This window comes from Sander lucioperca, chromosome 18 (genome assembly GCF_008315115.2).
Source record: "Sander lucioperca isolate FBNREF2018 chromosome 18, SLUC_FBN_1.2, whole genome shotgun sequence".
Taxonomy (NCBI): domain Eukaryota; kingdom Metazoa; phylum Chordata; class Actinopteri; order Perciformes; family Percidae; genus Sander; species Sander lucioperca.
In genome coordinates this window covers 3,719,509-3,743,253 of record NC_050190.1, presented here as the reverse complement: position 1 = coordinate 3,743,253, position 23,745 = coordinate 3,719,509, and the positions used below count along the sequence as shown (strand labels likewise).

At 40.7% G+C, this 23,745-nt stretch overlaps 1 protein-coding gene across 26 annotated transcripts in view; it reads left to right on the top strand.

Moving 5' to 3' along the window:
- The first annotated feature begins 4,521 nt into the window (after positions 1-4,521).
- mark3a (MAP/microtubule affinity-regulating kinase 3a) overlaps positions 4,522-23,745 on the top strand; it is a 56,256-nt gene continuing 37,032 nt past the window's right edge. For 12 of the 26 annotated variants that reach the window (XM_031280387.2, XM_035994517.1, XM_031280384.2 and 9 more), the window contains exons 1-4: positions 4,523-5,166; positions 13,349-13,531; positions 16,120-16,173; positions 23,608-23,656. In XM_031280387.2, the coding sequence (XP_031136247.1) occupies positions 5,116-5,166; positions 13,349-13,531; positions 16,120-16,173; positions 23,608-23,656 (337 nt within the window). In that variant the 5' untranslated portion in view covers positions 4,523-5,115. Of the gene's footprint in view, positions 5,167-9,856; positions 10,062-13,348; positions 13,532-16,119; positions 16,174-23,607; positions 23,657-23,745 lie in introns of those variants that run through there. The other 14 variants (XR_004101713.2, XR_004101712.2, XM_031280380.2 and 11 more) reach the window with 4 other exon arrangements.

Genomic DNA, 23,745 nt, shown 5'->3' with positions numbered 1-23,745 from the left:
TGCTGGGTTGCATCCTGTCAGGATATGCTGGAGACTCAAATTGGCGGTGTTGCACAGGAGACAGGGCTCTTCGGCACCGAACGATTGGTGGAGATTGCAAGGGCGAGGTAGGGTGTCGTAGGTGGCTCTGATTAGAAAACTGAGCCTGGCCTAAAGGCCGTTTTATGCTTCTGCGAATCGACGGCCTACCCCCGCAGACCCCTCTGCGTCTACGCCGGACCCTACGCCTCTCGAAAAATGTAACTACACGTTGCAGCGACGCATGTCGCTCGGCAATGGCTGGGTAGCGTTGCATTTCCCCCGACTCATTTCCTGGTTCTCCTTCTCCATAAACAACATGAAATCAAGGAGAGGGTTAACTTTTCCTGCTACAGATTTCCCACCGTGGTCAGAAAAGGGGAGACACTTTGTTTCTCTCACTATGACTATAGAGTCGGTACTCGCTCCGAAGTTAATCGCCATCATTCTCTCACTTCTCCCTCGCTCTATCACCCAATCACCACACACACACACACACACGCCGGCTCTACACACACACCAGCGCACAAGTATCAGGCCATCTTAAGTAGGCTACGGTGAAAGCTCTGCGTAGAGCCTCGGCAGAACCATAAAACAGGCTTAAGGGATCTTCCACAGATTAGACCATGACAGTGGCCTGTCAACGAGACCTTCCCACGGCATCCAACCTCCCTGCTGGCCTTATGACACCACTTTAATGTTATATCTTTCCTACTCGGCCTTTGACACCTCTGCCACCACCATGGCTTTCCTCTCGACTTTCGAGGCCTTCGACCAGAAGACGGGGTCTCCCTACCCAGGCCTGCTCAACCCTCGTGGACTCGGCTGACTACCTCACGGTGCTGCAACCTGAGTCAACCTTCTCCTGGACTTTCCACTTCCTCCCGGTTCATACTTGGATGTCCGCTGCTCTCACCACTTAGTCGATGGACACCCTCAGCTCAGAGACTTCGAGACTTGGAGGGCTTGATCCTCATTCTTGCCCACTCCACAAGCTCATCAATCCTCTTCATCAGTCTTGCTCTACATGCTGATGTCTGGAATATGGTGGTGATGTTATCCACATGGCCTCTCAATGGTGGTAGCCTCTGGCCTGAAGGCAACTTCACTCCTCCGACCACCTGCTTTGCATTAGTGAGAATGATCTCGAAAGGAGCCAGCTGAGGTGGTTTGGGCATCTGGTAAGGATGCCCCCTGGGTGCCTCCCTAGGGAGGTGTTCCAGACACGTCCAGCTGGGAGGAGGCCTTGGGGAAGACCCAGGACTAGGTGGAGGGATTATATCTCCAACCTGGCCTGGGAACGCCTCGGGATCCCCCAGTCGGAGCTGGTTAATGTGGCTCGGGAAAGGGAAGTTTGGGGTCCCCTGCTGGTGCTGCTGCCCCCGCGACCTGACCCCGGATAAGCGGACGAAGATGGATGGATCTTGAAAGCTGCAACAAACAAGATGGGGGAGATTGATCACCCCATGACAATGCCTACCTCTAGCCTTTGTCAACCAGTGGTGAAATCCTAATGGCTGTAGCACATCTGGAGGTCTTCAAAGTACCCAACTAGGCTTGGAGTTAGGGTTGGAAGTTGTTCTGGGTGTGCTCTCCACGGTGCCACGTTCAGGGAGATTACCCTCCACTGTTGGTCCTCTTCCCTCCTCTTCCTGCCCGCGCTCAGCAACAATGGAACCTTCAGTGCTGTGGTTTGTGACCTGGCTTCCGTTTCCGCTTGTCTGACCTGCAGCTGCCGCTGCTGCAGTGCAATGTTGATGCTGGCCTTCCTGTCCGCACTTCATTCTTCCCTGATGGATCCATAACCCTCTGAACATTGTCACCTTCTCCCACACGCACCTGCATCTCTTCAAAGTTTTAAATTCGTTGTCCGAGTCTGTTCCTGAGAAATCCGTCCCTTTAGGCCCTTCTTTCACCCCACCTCTCCGAGGGCCGTCGGGTTGTTTCGTGTTTTTTCGTCTTCGTAGTCAGGTTGGGGGTGTCCCTTTGCGGAACTAGTGGGTTAGGTAGCTAACCGCCCACTCCCACGGTGCATCTCATGTCGCTTAAATAGCAAAAAAAAAGCATCCCCGACTCCTCCACTTGCCTCCCTTCCTATTTGATAGCTCCTCGACTCCTCGGTCCTCGGCTGAATCGGAAGTGGTTCCGTCCCTCCTCGGGGAAGGTCGTCTCAAAGCTCTTATTCCTGCCCCAAGGATGGCTCATTGAGGAGCTTTAGGCGAGGATAGCCTACACGAGAGCAGCCTTCCCGGAAGGTGAGCTGAAGGAGTTGCTAACTCCACCAAAACAGCTGACGAATGAATGTGATGAACAGAGGAAAGGACGTCTCATCCCTCTAAAACACATTGATTTCCTCGCGTCTCTCTCGTGCCTCCTCGGTGGGAGACTTTGTTGCAAATCACCTCTTAAAAGTTTTTACATGATTCACCAACTTTATTTTCTGTAGTGTTATCAATAAAAATAGCTGGTAAATGACATGATTTAAAAAAAACAAAAAAAACATTCTGATTATCAGACAGTGGTAGAAATGTGATATGTTATGGGTTATCAGGGAAAATAGTTCAGGAATGTAATTTATTGTGGCAAACCTGAACATGACAGACAATGTCTTTGCAGTGATATGTGTCAAATATTTAGAGAAAATTGGTATTTTAAGAAAATCGGATTAATTTGCGTATGAATATGGAAAGAATGAAAGTATACTTTTGGTCTTGTTATTCTGCATTTCCTCCCTTTGATCTGCATTTGTGCAGAAACATTTTCCTTTGAAGCCAAATAAATCCCCACAGAGACGTTTCCTCCTGGATGATGACAGACCTCTCTGTACTTTCTGGTCCAATGGGACTCAGATCAGCCGGTTTCCTCACTTCCTCCACTCGTTCAATAGGGCTCACTGATGCTGCGTTCAGGGGCTGTCGGAAATATACCTATTAACAATTCAACCCAATCTGACAGGAGGTATTGTGTATATTTATTCACAATTAATCGATGAAAATGTCCCACAGATGTATCAATAGTAAAACTTTTTTTTTTTCATTTTTCAAGTATAAAAATATAGCAGGTATTTGCTCCATAGTTTGAAAATTTGGAGCAAATACCTGACATTTTTTTCTAATTGTACACAATAAAATTCATTTTAAATTGAGGCTAATCGAGAAAATAATGATTATTAATTGATCAGTGGTGGAATGTAACAAAGTACATTTCAAGTACTCTACCTAAGTACAATGTTTAAGGTACTTGTACTTCCCTTTTCCACTTTATGCCACTTTATACTTCTCCTTCACTACATTTCAGAGGGAAATTTTGTACTTTTTACTTCCCTACATTTATGCATGCGTTATGAATGCCTGACTTTTAACTGAGTATTTCTACACTGCATTACTTTTACTTAAGCAATGGTGGAATGTAACTAAGTACATTAACTGAAGTACTGTACTTGAAGAGCCCCTATTATACTCCTTTTCAGCATCATATTCGTACACTTGGGGTCTGCTAGAATAGGTTTACATGCAGGGTTCAAATGTAATGATTAAATCATCCACCAGCCAAATTTGCTTCACTCACTAGCCAAAAAACAATGGTAATCTGTTAAGTGGCTGGTACAATTTGAACAGTCTAGCCATTTGTCTGGTGGACGAAAAAGTACATTTGGAACACTGTTTACAGTACATGCTTTAATGTTTCTCATACTGCCCATTGCTGCGGTGCCTCTGCCTGAAACGCTCTGTCTGAGCTCCACTCGCACTTTACTTGAATAACATTTGGAATTGCGGATTTTTACTTCTTATAGGGCATTTTTAGACTGGTATTTCTATTTTTGCATAAGTGTACTTGAGTAAAAGATCTTCCAGTAACATTAGTGCAAGAAGTTTTCGGATCTTTTAAAGAAAAAAAAAAGTAACAATACCACAGTGTAAAAAAACAAAACAGTTACAAGTAAAAATCCTGCATTCAAAATATTGCTTAAGTAAAAGTACAGAAGTATCAGCATCAAATTATACTTAAACTAGTAGTACTCATTATGCAGAATGTCCCATTTCAGAGTATTTTATATATATATATATATATATATATATATATATATATATATATTACATTATTGGATTATAATTATACATGTGTTCATCACTTTAATGTTGCAGCTGGTAAAGGTGGAGCTAATTTTAATTACTTTATACTTTGTTACTGTATTTATAATAATAATACTTAGTTACATCCCACCACTGCTGATAATGAAAATATTTTTTTTTTTTATTATGTATTCAACATTGTAAACAGACAGACATCAATATAATTTACTCAGGGCTACAGAAAAATTCTATAAAATGTCCGTTCACGTTTTATGTTGGTCATAAGGGTTAACGTATCGATGTACAAACTGAATTTAACCAAAAAAAAATGTTAAGATTTGGGAAGAAAAAAAATAACAGGTTGTTTGACTGCTCATGATAACGTTCTGACGTCGGAGCCGGGGAGGGGTCCGTGAAAGCAGCCTAATCCAGCCCAGCCGCTGAGTAGCCATTTTGGTCCCACCTAAAACGGACAGACCAGCTTCACTTTGGGCCGTCGGAGATGGAAGAAACCGAGTCGACGGCGAGTATTTCAGCCACCAAAACCTTCTAAATCCCTCTAAGAAACATCGGCTGGTGACACTCGACGCCATGGCTTCTTTTTAAACAGTTGTTTTTGTGAAAAAAGAAAAAGCCTGGGGTAGGTTTTTTTTTTTTTGGAAGTGGCGACCGACAGCGCCTTAACGTTAGTTTAGTTAGCTTCACTGACTCAAACACAAACGGACAGACGGACACTGATTTGAGTTGAACGCAGGCCGTGAACGGGTATGTACGCGCCATGCAAATAAGTGAACATAAGATTATTGCAGGCATTTTTTTATTTCAGTCCCCAACAGTTCAGGTGCTCTGCTCTAACACGTCCGGTTTGGTTTGAAAATTGTCACGATCCATGCTGAGACTGTTTCCCCCCGGAGAGCAGAGCTGCAAAGCAATAATCTCTTTTTCTCGGCTGTCAGACTGAAGGGGGTGTCGGTGGATTTTTGGACTTCAGACGTTACTGGCGAAAGAAAGGACGAATACAAACATGTCAACAAAAACTCCTTTGCCTACGGTCAACGAGAAGGTGACAGAAAGTGTGAGTAAAAATTGTTGTTTATTGGGTTAGCTGTACTGTAATTAATCGCTGTAAAATCTATCTAAATGTTCTAGAAGGAGGTGGATGTTTTACTGAAATTGAGGCTGATTATGTTGCATTATTGGACTGGATGAATTGTTTCACACTTAGTTAGCAAATCGTAAACAAGCATATCCTCCAAGTAAAAAGGCCCTTTAATTTTACCCAACGTCCATGTTGGTATTTATTTACATGTAAATTATGTTTTTGTGCTAAGTTATAATGTAACTGAAGGTAATTAGGATGTAGTCGGGATATTTAGGCCCAACCACGAACAAAACTACGGTACTTTGCCTGCTGGGTTCTGGCAGGCAACAGTAGTTTTCTGTTCAGGCTCGCTATTGGTTCTCCCCGCTGTCACTCAAAGGTTTCAACCGCTCAGCTTCCAAATATGGACCACTTTAGTCCCGCCTCCTCGTGACCAACAGAATCTCCTGTCGAAACAGCGTTGTCAAGGCAGCGACAATGTAGCTTCCGGTCAGGATTGTAAAAATTAAACTAATCTCCCACTTGTGATAATCGTGACAATAATTGTTGCATTGTTGTAGTCATACAACTATTTCTGTATTATTATTTTCCAGCTTTTTAAACCTACAGAAATTAAAAAGTATAAAATAGAAATCTATTAAAGGGATAGCTTGGATTTTTAAAAGTGGGTACTGACCCATAGTCAGTGTAGAGCTGGGCAATATATCGATATCGTGATATGAGACTAGATATTGTCTTAGATTCTGGATATCGTAATATGGCATAAGTGGTGTCTTTTCCTGGTTTTAAAGGCTACATTACAGTAAAGTGATGTCATTTTCTGAACTTACCAGACTGTTGTAACTGTTCTATTATTTGTCTTTACCCACTTAGTCATTATATCCACATTACTGATGATTATTTATCACAAATCTTATTGTGTAAATATTTTGTGAAAGCACCATTAGTCAACACTACAATATCGTGGTATCGATATTGAGGTATTTAGTCAAAAATATCGTGATATTTGATTTTCTTCATATCACCCAGGCCTAAGTCAGTGTGTTAGCCCCAGTTTGGAGAAGCAGGCAGGAGTACACGGAAGCTAAGCAATGTCCTGCTGTGGACTAGAGGTGTGAATCTTCACTGATCTTTCGATTACGATTATCATGTCTTCGATTCGATATCACGATGCGTCAAATACATTTTTCTATTAAAGCCATATAGGATATTTAATTCATAGCTTTTCAAGCTTCAAAAACCAAACATTCTGCAGTGCTCTAATACTAAATAAATTGGATACATAAAACTACAGCACTGAGCACATGGCACTTCCTGAATGTGCAAAACATAACAGAATATGTAAACAGAAATGTTGTTAGGCCTACATTAAATTGTAAACAGAAATAATCGATTATCGATGCAGCATCGTCCATGTCCACGATTGGATGCATCGATTATTTGATTCATTTCAACACCTCTACTGTGGATGGGGGCAGCAGCTAATAGCATTTTAGACACCTAAAAAGGCCCACCTAAATATATAAAGTGTATGCTATACATTTTTCTGCTTTACTTTGCCATCAGGCAGCCCTTTCCAACGAGGAACTTAGGAAGGTATAGCCATCCATGCTCTCTTTAAAGCCACGAGACTCCTTTGATAAAAACTGTATTTCCCCTCGCAGAACACAGGAGTTGCTGCTGTACCACTGGCTCCGTCGGTTAGTTTCTTCGTGCTATTGTGTGACTTTGGTGTTTTAAAGGGTTAGTCCGAATTCACCAAAGTCACACAATAACACAAACAAACTGATGGAGGCCGCGGTAGAGTAGGGCTGGGCGATATGCAGAAAATCAGATATCACGATATTCCTGACCAAACCAAATCTTTCACAAAATATTTTTCAAGATGAGATTTTAGATAAATAATCATCAATAATGTGGTAAACCGTTCCAAGTGAAATTTATAGAGAAAAAATAAATCACTGAGAAAATTGAGTGTGTGCTTGTTGTGATCAATTTAGACAAGGTAATTGTATATCACGATATCTTGAGATATGATTTCATCACGATATGATTCCATTGAAAGATGATAAATTATCATATTGAATTATTGCCCAGCCCTACGGTAGAGCAGCAACTGACTGTTATTATCATGACTTTCTGACTAACATCATAAAAAACAGTTACATTAACGACATAAAACATTTAAGAAAAATGGAGCAGGGGGGCTCTTACGCACAACATGTGCCAGATATTTAAACTGTCTGATATCTGACTATGGAGAAGTAGTACAGTTGTTCAAAATTAAGGGCGAGATCTTCTGTCCAAAACCTTGATGATATTCAAATAATGACGACATTAAACATAGAGAATCCTCACATTTGAGAAGTTGGAACTGGAGGAAAGAGAGGAAACCTAGTAATGATCTACCATCACGTTTCAACATCCAAAGTGATGTCTTCAAGTGTCCCGCGCCCGTAGCTGCCACGAGCTCCTTGCCGGACACTGATTGGTGCGGTAAGCTGGTAGTTGAGACACAAACGCATTAGGTTGGAGCCTGACAAGATAGGTTTTTGTGTGATATGTAATCCCGCGATTCTTTATCGTGTGATCTTGTGATAATTGGAGAATCCAGCTGCCGTGCAGGGTAACTCAACAATTGATTGTGTTGCTTATTTTTTGTTGTTGATATATTTAACTGTTTAAGCTACAAGGTGTCAGAACATAGTGGTAAATGCTCATTTCAAGTTTCCAGAGTCCAAGGCGTGGAATGTTTTTTTGTCCCGACCGGATTTTTCAAATTTTGCCCAAAAACGAAATTTACAACTAAAAAAAGTGAGACAAGCAGCAAATCTTTACAATTGAGATGCTGAAACCAGAAGATGTTGACATTTTATCTTGATAAATGCCCTACACGACTAAGTGGTCATCAAAATTGTTGGCCATTAGTGTAGTTGCTGTCGATGGACTAATTCTTTCAGTGCTACAGAACATTAACTCTTTTGGTCGGAAATAAGGAAATGTGAGCCTCTGTACATACATAATTATTATCTTAATCTACCTGTAAGATGCAAATTTACTTCACTTGAAACGTAATCTACTATTTCAATAGCTGCTTTGTACTTTCTCTGTAAATCCATACTTAGTCTTTTTTTTGTTGCTTTTTTTCTGTTTGGCATGAATTCAGTGGGTTATATAAATTCATACTCCACGTATCTCCATTTTGTTGTATCCTTTCCATACATTCCTTTTATTTCTCCCAACATCCGACCTGTGTAACCGCAGCCACATAACGTCTACATGTGATCATCAGTATCACATGATTCATCACGGTAGCAGCAGAGAGTCAGCCGGAGATATGACTTATCCTGCACAAACGAGCACTGAGGATGATAAGATGTGGGGAAATGTTATTGATCCCTGTAGGGAAAGTAGACCATTTCAATAGCTGCACATGTGAAGCCTCAGTAGCCGGAGAAAGACTCGCTCGCAAACAAGCAGAAGCAATAATTGAAACTAGGGTTACAAAGGGTCGGGACATTTTTTTTCAAGGGATGTTATGCTTGGGGAATTTTTTTTTATTTATTTTTTTTTTGGTGGGGGGGTGGGTGGGGTGATGATGCACATAAAAGCGATACTAGGTCTTATGGCATGTTTTGGTTAAAAGTATGCCCGTTGAATTGTAACAGCACAGCACTTAGCAGCACACTCTTCCACCATGTACAGATCATTTGAAAGCATGCGTGCACTCTGAGCCATAGGACTAAACATAGTACCTAATAGCACATAGTAGCCTAAACAAAATACACAGTTTATAACTTGTCAACAGCTGTTAGCATGTGGGATGTTGCTTGGTTGAGCATGCTAATTGAGGAGTTTTAATTCAACTATTTCCATTCTGTCCTCATTCTAAAATGTTTCTTTTATAAACAAGTTGTTCACTTTAAACCCTGAGTTGCACACAGACCACATTGTCGGCTCAAATTTTCAAACTGCCTTTCCCCATTATTTAGGTTGCTAGCTAGATAACTCGCCACATGGCACACTTCACATTGTATGTATTTGACCAATGAATGGATTTATTTGGCATACTAATGGATTATGTCTGTTAAATGACCCCTATATTTCCATTTCATTCGTATGAACTCCCATCAATTCCTGTTAATTCCCATGGAAAGTTTCCCCCTTGAATATTCCCGGAATTTTGCAACCCTAATTGAAACTGAAGAAATAACAATTCATTTATCAGTTGATCATAAGAACATTTACTGTCAATTAGTTTGATAAATGATTAATCTTTTAAGTTTTTTTTTTTTTATTTTATTTTTATTTTTCAAAAAAAATGGCAAAAACATTTGATGGATCAGGTTCTCTTAATGTCAGAATGTGCCTCTTCTGGGGTTTTATTCTTATATTTAATTTACAATTAGTAAAGTTAATATTTTTGAGTGTTGGACTGACGTCACCTTGTGCTCTAGGTTATTTTGATGGCCATTCTTTAGTGTTTTCTGATGTTTTATATTGACTAATCGAGATAATTATCAACAGTTAAATTAAAATGGAAAATGAAGAATTAAAGGCGCTGGAAATGTCAGCATTACACTGTACCGGAGCAAAATAGTCGGTTTAAAAAGAGACTCCCGACACTGAAAGCAGCTGACCAAATGCTTTTAATCTGAAAGGACGCTGTCCTGGCTTCCGGTTTCGGGGTGTCTACCAGTAGCAGGCTGACTGGGATCAGTGCTGCCGTCTTGCTCTCTTGTCTCTCTGTGGTTATCTGCTCTCTGAGTTGGGAAAGTCTGGTGTGGTGGGTATCTCTATGGGCATCATCAGTGCTTTCCTGTTGAAACATGACGGGCGCCCAGGCAGCCAGGAGACACCGCAGCCTTGTGAGTAACTACTGAAAAACAAAGGATCACATTTTCTTCTTTTTTTTTCTTACAGGAAGTTAACTGGAAAAATGGAAATGCATGTTTTTGTTTTTGAAAAACTTTAGATTTTTCTGTGTCTTTTACGATTAGCAGATGAAATGTTGGAATTTGGGGGGAAAAACTGTGTCCTACAGGTGTTTTTTTGTGGCGTGTCTGTGGTATTTTAAACTAAAATATTCTTTTAGTGACTTAAAGTGTGTGTGCTGCTTAGGAGAGAGTTTAAAGTGACCTTGTTGTTTACATCTTATACTTTGTTAGCTGTAAAACAATTCACATAGAGATTTTTAAAAGTTTATTGTGATCATGTCCTACCTAGTGGGAACTTTATATTCTGTGGTATCTGTAAAACAAGAGTTATTTTAGCTGTAATATCTGCAAACTATCTTTATAGAATTAGTTATCTAACTATATATTTAATTGGATTGATGCCCTGTGAAGTGAAACCATAAAGTAGAGATAATGTTTCTTGCTTCTCATGTTGGACCTCTGTCCCTATGTGCTTTATATGAGAGTCTGGGTTTGCATGAAAGTCTAAACTCTTGTTATTCGTTCCCCCACCTTTATCATTGTCCTTTTCATTGTCTCCGGGGTGAATGGGGTCAGTTAGGTCGGGGATGGGCAGAGGGCACCGGTACTGTCAATGAGGCATCGCTCGGACAGTCGATACTGAGGCAGCACCGAGTATCTATCGGACACAGAGGGGTGTGAGAGAGTGCTTTTGAACACAGCACCCAAAAAAAAAAAAAAAAATCAATCCCTCCATTGGTGGTGCTGCTGTCAGAGCTATGCACCACCAAATCCCAGTACCCGCACCGAGCAGTTCATCTTTGATTACAGACGCAAACCAGAGTGCACTGGGGTTTCTGAACATTTAGTGTGTTGTAGAAGTTTCTGTTATCCATTTTACCTCTCAATATATTTCTTTTACGTCTTTTTACAGCCTCAAACTTAAACTGTCTAAATATTGTTTAAACTGTCAACTACTAACTGATATTGAGACCAGATGGATTAAGATCTGGGCGGTTTAACCACTCTGCTGAACAATTGACATGTGTTAAATCAGAACAGTAGTGTGTTACAGTATTTGAACCAGACTTCTGTTTAGGATTGTACCTGTTTTTTAACTTTTCATTAACCTTTTTGAAACACGTGTTGCTTTATGCTCTGCTGCACATCCTGTTTTCAGACATTCTGCACCACAGGATATGACGTTGACTGTAGCTGCTAACCAGATCATGTTAAAGTTAATTTTGTAGTTTTGAAGTTAATTATTGTATCACCTTTCAAACATAGTGGTGCTTAAATGTGCTTTACATTAGGCAAAAATGCAGTGGAACAACATTTAAAAACACACATGATTCTACAACAAAATCTAATGCATGTGGACAAACGGAGAAGAAAAGAAACGCATGATAGCTTTTGTTACGGTAGCTTACCTACAGGACACGAAATGAGGAAGAGCAAGAAACTGTCTGAGATAATGATAACCTGGTCACATTTATTTCAGTTAAGTTGTCAGTTACTTGTGTGTGAACGTGACCTTTTATTTAGTCTACAACTGGTCCAGAAATCTGCTGCAAGGCTGTGGACCAGGTCCAGCAGGATGTCGCACATCACTCCAATTTTATACTCCTTACATTGGCTTCCAATCAAGTTCAGGATCCAATTTAAAGTTCTTGTTCTGACTTATAAAGCTTTGCATGGTCAGGCACCTGTTTATATCTCGGACCTGCTCCATCCGTACACTACTAACAGGTCCCTCAGGTCTTCTAACCAGGGACTACTGGTGGTCCCACGCACTCGCTTAAAAACTAAAGGTGACCGTTCCTTTGAAGCGGTGGCTCCAAACCTGTGGAACGCCCTTCATATTGTCTTACGTTCTACAGTCTGCAGTCTCTGTTGAAGCTTTTAAAAAGCAGCTGAAGACACGCTTGTTTAAATTTGCTTTTGACTCATGTTTGTAACTTTGGGTTTTAATCCTTTTAAATGATTTCCATTGGTCTTTCAATCCTTTTCCTGTGGTTTTTGCTGTATTTTTACAAATGTTTATCATGTGAAGCACTTTGTGACTTTGTCTGTAAAAGGTGCTATATTAAATAAACTTAGTATATTAATATGTGGGAGCCAGTGACAGGACAAGTCTTCTCAGTGCATTCTGGGTAGGGTAGGCATCTGTCTTTAATTATTTACAAATAACCTGCTCTTGTTTCTAACTTGACATATTACAGCTCCTGTTTGTGCATCTACTAAAATGGCATAATATTTGGGATGTATGCAAATTTACTGTGTTTTTATTTGTATGTATATGCGGGAGGGGGATCAGTTGTTGTTGGAGCAGTTATGCTTGGGAGTGATGTATGTATTTGTGAATGTATTTTGTTTTGTATTTACTGTTTAATTGTTTTAAGGACCCCCTCGAAAATGAGATGATTCATCTCAAGGGGTTATCCTACAAATAAATACATCTAAAAAATCTAAGCAACACTCACAAGAAGCAGAACATGTTCCTAAACTGATAATCAGTTTGTCTTCATTATGATTTAAGTTCGTAGAAATGTTAGCAGTGCAACTTGAGTGTTCATTCGGCCGTTTGCATCTTAAATGATCCATTTTTAGAACTGAAACAATTGGTTGATTGACAGAAGATTAATCTGCGACAATTTTGATAATAGATTCATTGTTTGAAGTTGTTGTTTTTTTTTTAAAGAAAATAATGTGGAAAATCGCTCGCTTCCAGTCCTGTAAATGTGAGGATTTAGTGCTTTTTGTGGTCTTATATGATGCTAAACTGAATAGCTTTGGGTTTTGAACTGTTGTTTTGGCAGAACAAGCATTTTAAAGACGTCACTGAGTACTCTGGGAACTATTTTCTGACATTTCATTGATGAAGTGATTCAACATTAATCAACTAATTGTCAAGTATTAGCCAGATGACATACTTATCACCCTTTTTAAAACATCACAAATACCATACAGTGACTGAAGGATTAGAAAAGGAGCAGTGTAATATCTTCCTCTAGTTTTGAGGCTCTGATATTCGGTTGATGAAATGGTGAAACTGCCTAGAAAACACGGATTTTATTAGCCGTCTGTGGCCGGTGGAAGAAAAGCTTTCCTTGTCTGGATGCAGAACTATAAATATCAAGTTTATTTTCTGCAGAGTCTAAGTGGATACGTCACACTGGTTCAACATGAGTCACAGTATGTACCATTCAATAACACTAGCACTTTTCTTCCCCCCACAGCACACGTCTCACAGTAATGGACGTCAGGAGATCAGCACACGCTCGGCCCGGACCGGCGTCCGATCCCGCACCTCCGAGGAGCCGCAGCAGCCCCACGTCGGCAACTACCGGCTGCTCAAAACCATCGGCAAGGGCAACTTCGCCAAAGTCAAACTGGCCCGACACATCCTCACCGGCAGAGAGGTGAGACGGACACAATCGCTGATTTTATACACAGTGAAGTCCCGTTTTAGCTGATCAACTTTGACACTCTTATTCTGAGAAACTTCACTTAGGACACCTTTGATAAGCTGCTGAATTTTAACAGCAACCTTAGAAATATTGGTAAATAAGAATATTCTTGTGGTTTTGGAGTCCCAGAAAGAAAGTAGGTCAATTAAAATGCACACAGAGTAGACATGAGATCTGTATAATCTTTCCGTCCGAGTCCTTGTAGGATGAAAAGATAAAAATGTATAATTTAAATAGAAATGCAACAAATTAAGTTTTTTTTTTTCTGTAACCAAACTGTACATTTCTGTAACAAATGCAAATAAACAAGTAGAGAAATAAAGTAAAAACGTATGCAAGATAAGATTAATACTATAAAACAATACTTAAAGGAGAAATCCGGCCGATTTTTAACTGAATCTTGATCGCTAGATGTGACCGAGTACGGTCGATAGGAAAAAAAATAGGTGCTAGCAAACTGGAGTTGCTGCAGCTTCGGTGAAGCGACCGATGGAAAAAGAGGTAGGTGGCAGTACAACCTTTGAATTTAAACCGTTTCTTCACAATGTCTGAGTTGAAAACGCATCTTGTTGTCACGTAAGGGTGCTGACACACAGAGCCGATTATTGGCCGTCGGACCGTCTGGCGAGGTCGGTGACTCGAGTCTGTTTGGTGTGTTCCGTGCCGTCGTCCGTCCGAGGAACCGTCGGCATTCATTTTGGCCGACCCGACATGTTCAGTCGGAGACAGGGCAGTCGGGACTCACCCGGAAATGGCGAGCGGATGAGCCTCTCAAAATCTGACGAAAATCTTTTAAACTGACCTTTGTTGATCTGAAATGAAGACAGATTCAGCAACTGCATGGCCTATTTCTCTGTTTTCAGAAACACGTTTCGGTGAACTATTTTAGTACAATATGAGATCATATTCTGAACAAGCCGCCATGACAGTCTGGCTGTGAATTTCCGGAGAAAAAAGAACCACGTGACGCGTTCGTCCAAGCAGCTGCCGGTTTTCATTTTTTGGGAAACAATCAGACTGTTAATGGAAATAATACAGAGCAGCGCTGCCTGCTGGTATGGAGACGTATTACGTTTCGCGCACGCGCAGAGCGTACGCTTAAGTCGGCGTCTCTTTGGTGTGTTCTGAGGCACTTTTTGGACCTCGGGGACCCGACTGATCAGTCCGACTGGCTTTTCTGCCGACGGTCGGCCGTCTGGTTGGTGTGTAACTACCTTAAGGGCCCTGTTCATGTTGCACAGAAATTTTAATTGCATTTTGTGTCTGTTAAGAGGCACACAGGCACTCTTTAGAATATGCCCCCACAACTGGCATTTTAGCTAACTGGGAGCTCTGGCCATTAGCTGCAGCAACTCCAGTTTGCTAGCACCGATTTTGGTCGTTTCTTTTCCTATCGACAGTACTCAGTGACATCTAGCGATCAAGATTCAGGTAAATATCGGCCGGATTTCTCCGTTTTTAAATTACACGCAGCCTCTCCCGTGTCTACTATATGTGCTTTGTGAGCCGGAGTGTCGGCACCAACAGTTGGATTTACACATATTTTACGTCGGTATTGCCATTAAATTTGACCTGGTTTATTAAGGTTTACCGAGTTTTGAGATTCTGTGTCCTCTAAGTAAATAAGTTGAACTACCTTTAGTTAAACCTCTACACACTACATTAGAACTATGTAAACTATTCATTGAAAGTAAAAACAATTGAATTGTTTTATCAGTTTGCAGCTCTTTTCAGACGAGAAGTCTGAAGTTTTACTGCAGGTTTTACACTCCCTCTGAGCTCTACCGATGATTTTGGTGGGGAATAGCACTGCTGGGCAGATATCCAGTTTTTATTTCAACCCAAATCTCTGTACTTTTGAATTTTGAAGTGAGAAAACTGTCAAAATCTGGCATTTAATTCCCAGTGAGATCTGTAGTACTGTGTATTCTTCTTTGATCAGACAGCTCCATATGCAATTCAGAATGAAGCCCAAACATCTGCTTGTGTTTGGACGGCATTAAACATTTCAAAACTTAGATTTTTTCCGTAAGTAAAGTAAAAGATTTTATAGAAACTCGGTCTAGGCGCTACTATCAGTTACCTCTCAGCCCTACCAGCTCCATATACTGACAGAGTCATGGCTCCAAACCTTGTTGGCAGTAATGGATGCTTTCAGGGTTGAGTCGCTGCTGCTGAGCATTCAGATTTTTCCATAATTGATGAACAGAAAGAGCAAGCTTCTCCTTAACGTTGTACGACATTTTAACGAAATGTTGGTGCCCTTTTCCCCTCAATCCCCTTCCGATTCTGTTGTTAATTATTTGGCAGGACATTTTTATATTTTTTTTTCCTCAAGGAGGAAGTTGAAAGGGTCTTATTGCTCTCTCAGATTGTCTGTAAGGTCTTTTAAATGATAAAGATAAATTCAGTTCCCCTCTCTGTGTGGTTGTCTCTTTGCTATTTGATTGATTTTTCATATTCCACTTCCCCTTTTTCACACTTCTGCTGTTACGTCTTATTTAACTCACTTGTGATTTTGTGTTTCTCTCTCTCCCCAGGTGGCAATTAAGATAATAGACAAGACACAGCTGAACCCAAACAGCCTTCAGAAGGTAATTTACCCCCCTTCTCTCTCTGCTGTCACGTTGTACTCTCACTCTGTGGCAGAATTCATTTATAAATTCATGAAGCACAACAGATTGAGTATTAATTGTGTAAATGGGAAGCAGGGCATGCTGGGACTGAGCATGTGTTCTCCATATAAAGTTAAGAGCGTTTATTATTTAAGTGCGATGCTTTTGCAGTGGAGGAGATGACTTTGGACTGTGAAGCTCCTTTTAAAATCTGACCTGAGGCCGTAAAAGAAGTTTATCTCGGTCAGTGGTGGAAAAAGTACTTTAACTCCCCTCAGGCAGGATCCTCTTTTGTTTTCATTTTGGTTTGTTCGGGAAGTTTCTGGGCGTCAACCTCTAGAAAAACCTAGCGACCAGGTGCCAGATCGTAAGCACGCATCCAAGAGGAAGCTACGGAAAAGGCGGCTACAGCACTGAAAAAACGCAAATATAGGAAGGCGAAACGCTGAGCTCGTTCCAAAACGAGAGTGAATCTGGAGTTGGCTTTTACCCGCTTGGTAACACCGTAACCCTCGTTGAGCCAGGTTTAAGTAAAAGTAGCAATACCACAGTGTAGAAATACTCTGTTACAAGTAAAAGTCCTGCACTCCAAATAATAATAATAATTATTATTATTATTATTATTATTATTATTATTATTATTAATATTGAGTAAAAGTACAAAACTATTAGCATCAAAATATACTTAAAGTACCTAAAGTAAAAGAACTCACCTTTTTCAGAATAATACATATTACATTATTGGATTATAATTGTGTTGCAGCTGGTAAAGGTGGGGCTAATTTTAATTATTTTATATACTGCTGGGTAGCTTAATCTATAATACCTCATAATTGATCAGTTGATGTATATGTTTTAGGGCTGCACGATATGAGGAAAATATCTAATTGCGATTACTTTGACTGATATTGCAATATGATTCACGATATTGGAGCAAATGTGCAAATATTGCGCCCCACCTGCAATTTGGATATTGCACTAGTCCATATTGCGATTTTGATACATTTGCAATTAATTGCGCAGCCCTAATATGTTGTATTAATAATCTGATTTTCTAAAGTAACTGAAGTTGTTAAATAAATGTAGTAAAACAGTACAACATATCCCTCTAAGATGTACTGGTAGCATAAAATGTACCTCCAAATTGTAATTAAGTAAAGTACTTCAATTCTGTTTCGCCAATTCAGGATTTTTTTTTAATTTAAATTGAAGTATTTTTTCCACTTTTAAAATGTTTCCAAGATTTAGATTTGTCTCATTTAAACACCGTTTGCTGGAAACTGTTTACCATATTAACCGTTCAAGAGAAACTGAATGGGATTGTTTTTTTAGTTTGTTTTTACGCCGTGAAAAGCAGTTAGACCTGACAGTTGAAGTCAGTGAGCTGAGAACGAGCTGCCCATAACTCTGTTCCTCTTTTTCTTTTTTCTTTTTTTTTTTGTCACTCATGGAGATGTGCGTGTGTGCGTGTGGTTGTTTTGATCTGTGCCGCTGTCGATTTTGGCTCTGTCTCTCGGCCTGGAAGTGGTTTCGGGGAAGTCAGAGCGATATCGACTCTGCAGCTCTGGAGGCTTTCGTGCCCATCAGACAGAGATAAGGGGACGGGGGCAGAGCGTGGCGGCAGCGGCTGCTGCTGCGAGCGCTGTGTTAGGTGTTGACGTTCAGCCGCTCACCCGTCGGCCCAGGCTCTCCTCTCCCCCGTCCCTCTCAGCGATCGGCTAGTGGTTTTCCATCAGTTTTTCCAAAGCTCCATTGATTCTGGCCTTTGTATCCTCAGAGGCCCGGGCCCTTTGGCGTTGGCTGTGACACGACGCTGACAGAAAAACACTGAGTCATGACGCCGCTGTTCACGGAAAACACAAAGCGGCCAGGCTTTTGTCTGCCGTCCTTGTTGTTTTTAGGTAACTGCTTTGTCACAGTCTAGGAACAAAAAACTTTTAGGAATTTGTCGGGTTATCTTTCAGCTGCTCGCCAGGGACTGAGATTTCTTTTCATGTTTATTTTAAGGAACTGGAACACACTTGAAAAAAGAGATTTTTTTTAGTATAGTTTTTCATGATTGGCACTTTAAATGTTTCCATTCCTGTCACATGTTTCCATTTATAGGCTCACTTTCTGTGTTCCTTCTTTTTCTTTTTTTTGGTTGAGTTTAATATTCAGAGTTAAAGGAAATCCTGACATGGATTAGATTTTAAGGGTATGTAGCTCAAGCGTTCAGGCAGAGTTTAGAGGGATATGATCCGGTGTTTATTTTGCTCTGCTCTCCTCTTTCCTCTGAGCCAGTGCTTGCATCAGAGCCTCCGCTGCTGCGTCCTGACCTCTTATGTAACTGGAAGAATTGGCGAGAGGCTGATAGCGGGGGATATCGTCTCTGAAGCCTAAATGTTTATTTTCAGCCTCTGTTCTTAATAGTTTGGAGGAGCTGAGTCGATGTTCACATCTGTCACTGGCTCCTGGCAAACTGCTCTCAGCTCCCATTCTGTTCTTCTTCTTCCCCTCCTCTCTCTTCCTAATTCAACCTGTCCAGGTCAAAGGTCAGGGAGCGAGTGTGACACTTGGAGGTCTTGATTAAATGTAAACAACCTCTGTTCCCTGGGCTGAGCTTTTGTGGTTTCAGAGCAGTTATTTAAAGCCTTTCGATTTTATTTATCGCACCATTTCTCAACTTGGAGGCAAGGATGCCACGGTGTGTCAGAACAGAATACAGTAGATTTGTAAAGGAACTTTTTAAAAACGTTTTATTAAAAAATAACAGCGTTTATCATGTGGAAAAACAACAAATACTTGCTGTCTGTATTGAACCTCTCAACAGTTTTTTAAGCACTGACTTTAACACTACTGGGGTATCGAAATGGCTGTTACTGAAAACTCATCAGATTCTTACTTACTATTTTATATATATCTCCAGATTTTATACAGTTTGACTGCTTTAAGGTGGCCACTAACAACATTTTCAGTATTTTCTTGTGAAATACTGAAAATTTCGACTTTTTCAGGCCTCTAAAAATGATTCAAATTATACAGTCGCGTACATTTAGTTTTTAATTGAACTGCGACTGAAATAGTAATACACCCAGGGATGAGAAGTAACCAGTAGACATGGCTTCATATTCATATGATATTCATAACAAATTACAGTTTTGAATGAATCCCAGAATACATCTTTTGGTTATATAACTGTTACGTGACCCAGATATTGTAATATCACAGGTACACGGCATATGAAGTAAACTACGCCTCTTTGTTCTTCTGTTTTATTATCATAAAACATTTTTTTTTTTTAAGTAAACTTAAATAAACATAAAACTGACAATTACCATCAACAGTGATACCCCTTAGGACCTTAGCTAATCTTAGCGATGAATTGCGGTTAAATAAAGAATTGGCGATGATGTCAAAAAAATGCGATTAGACAGTTATGTAATAGTTGTCACAGGCCTACCTGGCAAGAAAGATTTCTAACTCCTAACTTGTTGCTAAAGTTTGTCCGCAGGCCGATCCCAAGCAGCCACCTCTTCATCTGTGGCCTCGTAACTTTAGAAGTCTGAGACCAACCGGTTTTCTGTAAAGTCTCCTGATCTCAGTGTGATTGGAGCAGTTGATTTGAACCAGAGTGTTTATTCCCTCAGGTTCATTTGTGTGTCCAGATGGGAACAATAACATTGGCGCGTTAGAGAGACCAAATAACGGCACTCAGAAGTCTCTCCATCGTTCCTAGCTGATGTTGCTGTAACCTCATTTGTTGTGACTCGCTTTTAACTCTCTGACCTGGTGTGATGAAAGTTTACCAGAAACATGCAGTAAATGATCAAAATGCGCAGGATTTTTGTTTACGAGCTAAGTTACCTAAACAGGAAAATGCAGTTTTCCCCTATTGTTTGGACTGAAACAAGGCGACTGAAAGGTGTGATTTCACACTCAAACTGTGTGTCATTTGTCCTGAAGGTGCTTTGTCTGGATCACAAGAGCGATTGTGTAATCGGGACCGCTTGATTGCATCATCGCGGTGGTATGACTGGATCACCAGCAGGTTTACCTTGTTACGTCCATTATGTGGTGAATCATTGCGTGTTTTTTCCACTAATTCTGTTAACATACCTGACAAAGTATTTCCATGTACATGTTGGTTCTTTAAACCTACCCAGGTGTCAAAAGGACTGTTTTTGCTCTGCAGGACATTACAGACTGTCAGTAACAGAAAGTATTAATATGCTAGTCTCAGACTGACAACCTAAATACCCAAAACAGATCTGTTCTCGCTACTAATCAGCAAAAATAAAGTTCCTCTTCCTTTTGCAACCACAGAAAACCAGATGAGATTTATTCCTCTTAGCGCTCACACAGTGCTACAGTATTACAGAGTATTTTCAGTATAATGATGTGCAGATCGGTATTACAGGCAGAGTGTAATGACAGTGAGGAGAGACCTTAGGCTCTTCTTTTTCTTCTCCTACTCCTCCTCGTAGCAGCCAGACTCGTCCTGGCTCAGTTTGTGAACTAAACCATAGCAGTCACCTATCGGGACGCTCCAGCTTTGGGTGATTTTTGGACAGAGCCACGGTGCCTCTACAAAATAGCCTCGGGAAGGAACATGTTTTGGTGGAACATGTGAACGTTCAAAAGTAGTTTTAGTTGTGCAACAGAAAACTCAGATTGGACAGATAGTCTAGCTAGTTGTCTGGATTTACCCTGCAGAGATCTGAGGAGCAGTTAACCATAGTCCTCAGAAATCCACCGGTGTTTAGAATATCAACACAAAGAAAGAGGAAGGTAACGGACATCCGGTGGATCCTTCGTCGGCACCGAAACAATTCCCTAAATGAATCGTCGTCGATATAGACTATATGCACAGCAGTTACAGTGAAGCAGTCCTTGGCGAAGAAATTCTTAGATCTCAGGCTCCCTCCAACAATGTTCTTACAAAATATGTATAGAAATCAGCTAAATGTAGGATTAGAATTAAAAATAAAATTGAATATTGTGGTTGGTAGGCAGGGTTACAATAATAGTTAAATGTAAATGTGTAATAAGTTTGTAGAAAGGTATGCACATAAATGTATATAAAAAGATTATAGTGCTGCTGAAACATTTCCATTGAACAATTTTTAATAATTAATCTTGTAAGCAAGTACAAATGTCAGTCATTTGGTGGTTAAAGCTTTAACAATGGTCTTGGGTGTTTTAATTAATGGAACAATTTGAATGTTTTTCAAACAAAATTAATAATTTGAACACTTTGAGAAATACATGTTCTGCTGTATGTATTTGTTGGTTTGGTGGGAGTATTTTAGTGTGTGTTTTCTGGCTGCGCAGCCTCACGACTTGCCCACACTGTGGCTACTCCTGCCTCAAACATTGATGCCTTTTTATATTTTTATGGAAGGGAAGAGGGCGAGGTGTAGTTAACAGCGGATCAATAATAAATAGCACTCAGTTCCTTTTTGTGCCTCGTACAACGGAAGACTAAAAAGCACTTTGGGCCGTTACAAATCTGCTTGTCTGGTCACTCTGAGTGCTGATGGGGGAAGAGAGCGTGTGTTGACTGAGTGTCTTGTTATTAGTGCAGAGGCGGGAGATGTGATGGTGCATGTTTAGCTTCATTCAGATCCTCTCAGGCCGGATCAAACCGACTCTGCTGCTGCACGGAATCCTGTTGCGATTGTGTTTCGACGCTGACAAAACGATCACATTTCCTTGTGCAATGTGTTGATGTTGGCACAGCACAAGCACCAGTGTTTGGGTTTCTGAACTCATGATCTCTTGTTAAAAACAGCAGTGTTGTGGCCAGGTTGGCTCAGTGGGTAGAGCAGGCGCACGTATACTGAGAGGTTTATGCCTCGACGCCGAGGTCCAGGGTTCGAATCCGACCTGTGACGATTTCCTGCATGTCTTCCCCCTCTCTCACCTAGCTGTCCTGTCAGATTTTTTTTGGTCCAAATTTTTCCCTGATTACGGGTTTCCTTGTCACCAGCAATGTCACACAAACCATGTTCTCAAGTCTCTCCACTGGCTACCTGTCAGATATCGGTTTCACTTTAAGATTCTCACTTTAACACACAGAGCTTTGCACGGTAACACCAATTCTCCGCTTGGGCGCGCCTGCGCTGCCTTCCCCTTTTGTTCCGTCCTCCGCCACGCACCATACCACACCGGGAGCGTCTCCGAAGCGGACCGTCTTGCTGCCCAACTCGCAGATTTTATTGTCTCTATAGGCTACTTTACAGAACAATCACGTGTTTATTAAGCTAGTATCTACCTTCCATTCCAATCACTCCTGTAATTAAACTCCATACCTTCTCTTTTCTGGTGTTGTCCTTTTATAAAAAATAAAAAAGATCAGTGATGTCATATCAGGTTTTTCAACCTCCAAGATTGATCTCTCGTCGTCCGTGGTGTTGTAGAGGAAACATAAACTATAGTGGGGGGGGTTGTCGTTTGGTAAACTGACTGGGTAGTCTCGTTTTTTCACTTCCCGTCCAGCTGTTGAAACGGCTCATGTGAAAATAGACCTGGCGCGTAGCTTTAGCGGAGCGCTGCTTCACGCACACTTCTGGGACGCGGCGTGCATGGTGAAATATCAAACAATGACTTGAATGGCCGCGATTGCTCACGGGGCACCCCATGCGCCAGGAACGCAGCGCAGACGCTCCCGGGGGAAATTAGGGGTGAGTCACCTGCATATGTGGCCGACCTACTGGAACCTTATGTGACAGCGCGCCCTCTAAGGTCTAACATGTCAGATTTGCTAACTGTTCCTGGCACCCGTCTTAGGACCCGGGGTGACCGAGCCTTGGAGCGCTCTGCATCCTCCAACACGATCTACTGGTTCTGCTCACTCTTTCAAAAATCAGTTAAAGACCTACTTTTTTAAACAGGCGTTGACCTGTCTGCACTTTATTATGATTTTTTTCGTATTACTTTGTGATTTAAATTTTGTGTTTTAATATCTATCATAATGTATGCTTTATGTAAAGCACTTTGTGATTTTTATCTGTGGAAAGCGCTATATAAATACATTTTTATAGATATTTGTTATATGCTTTTTTCCCTTAATGCTGTGGTATATTGGTACAGTTTGACACACTGAAAATAGTCCCCAAAATTCTGTTTGTGTGCTCAAACTGTAAAGAGGGACAACTACACCTCAAGATGGACAGACATTTTAATAACTTTAGTGTAAACACTGTCAGCGCTCTCCTCCTTATTTCTCGTTTTTAATATCATGGTTTTTAATACAGAGGGGTTGAATTCAGTTTACCACTCATTTGTATTTGTCAGTTACTGTATGTGCTGTTCTGAGCTCACCAAATCAAAAAAATATTCCTATTAACTAAGTTGAAATGTCAATAAAATCTTGAATCCTGAAACCCACAGAGTGAACTATAACCTTTCTTTTTCTCTCTTCCATTTCAGCTCTTCAGAGAAGTTAGAATAATGAAGATTTTGAATCATCCCAATATAGGTAAGTGCGTCATACACTGCATAAACGCAGTATATTAGCACTAACCGCATTCTTTCACATGAGTTTAGAGACTTAGTTATGATTAAATA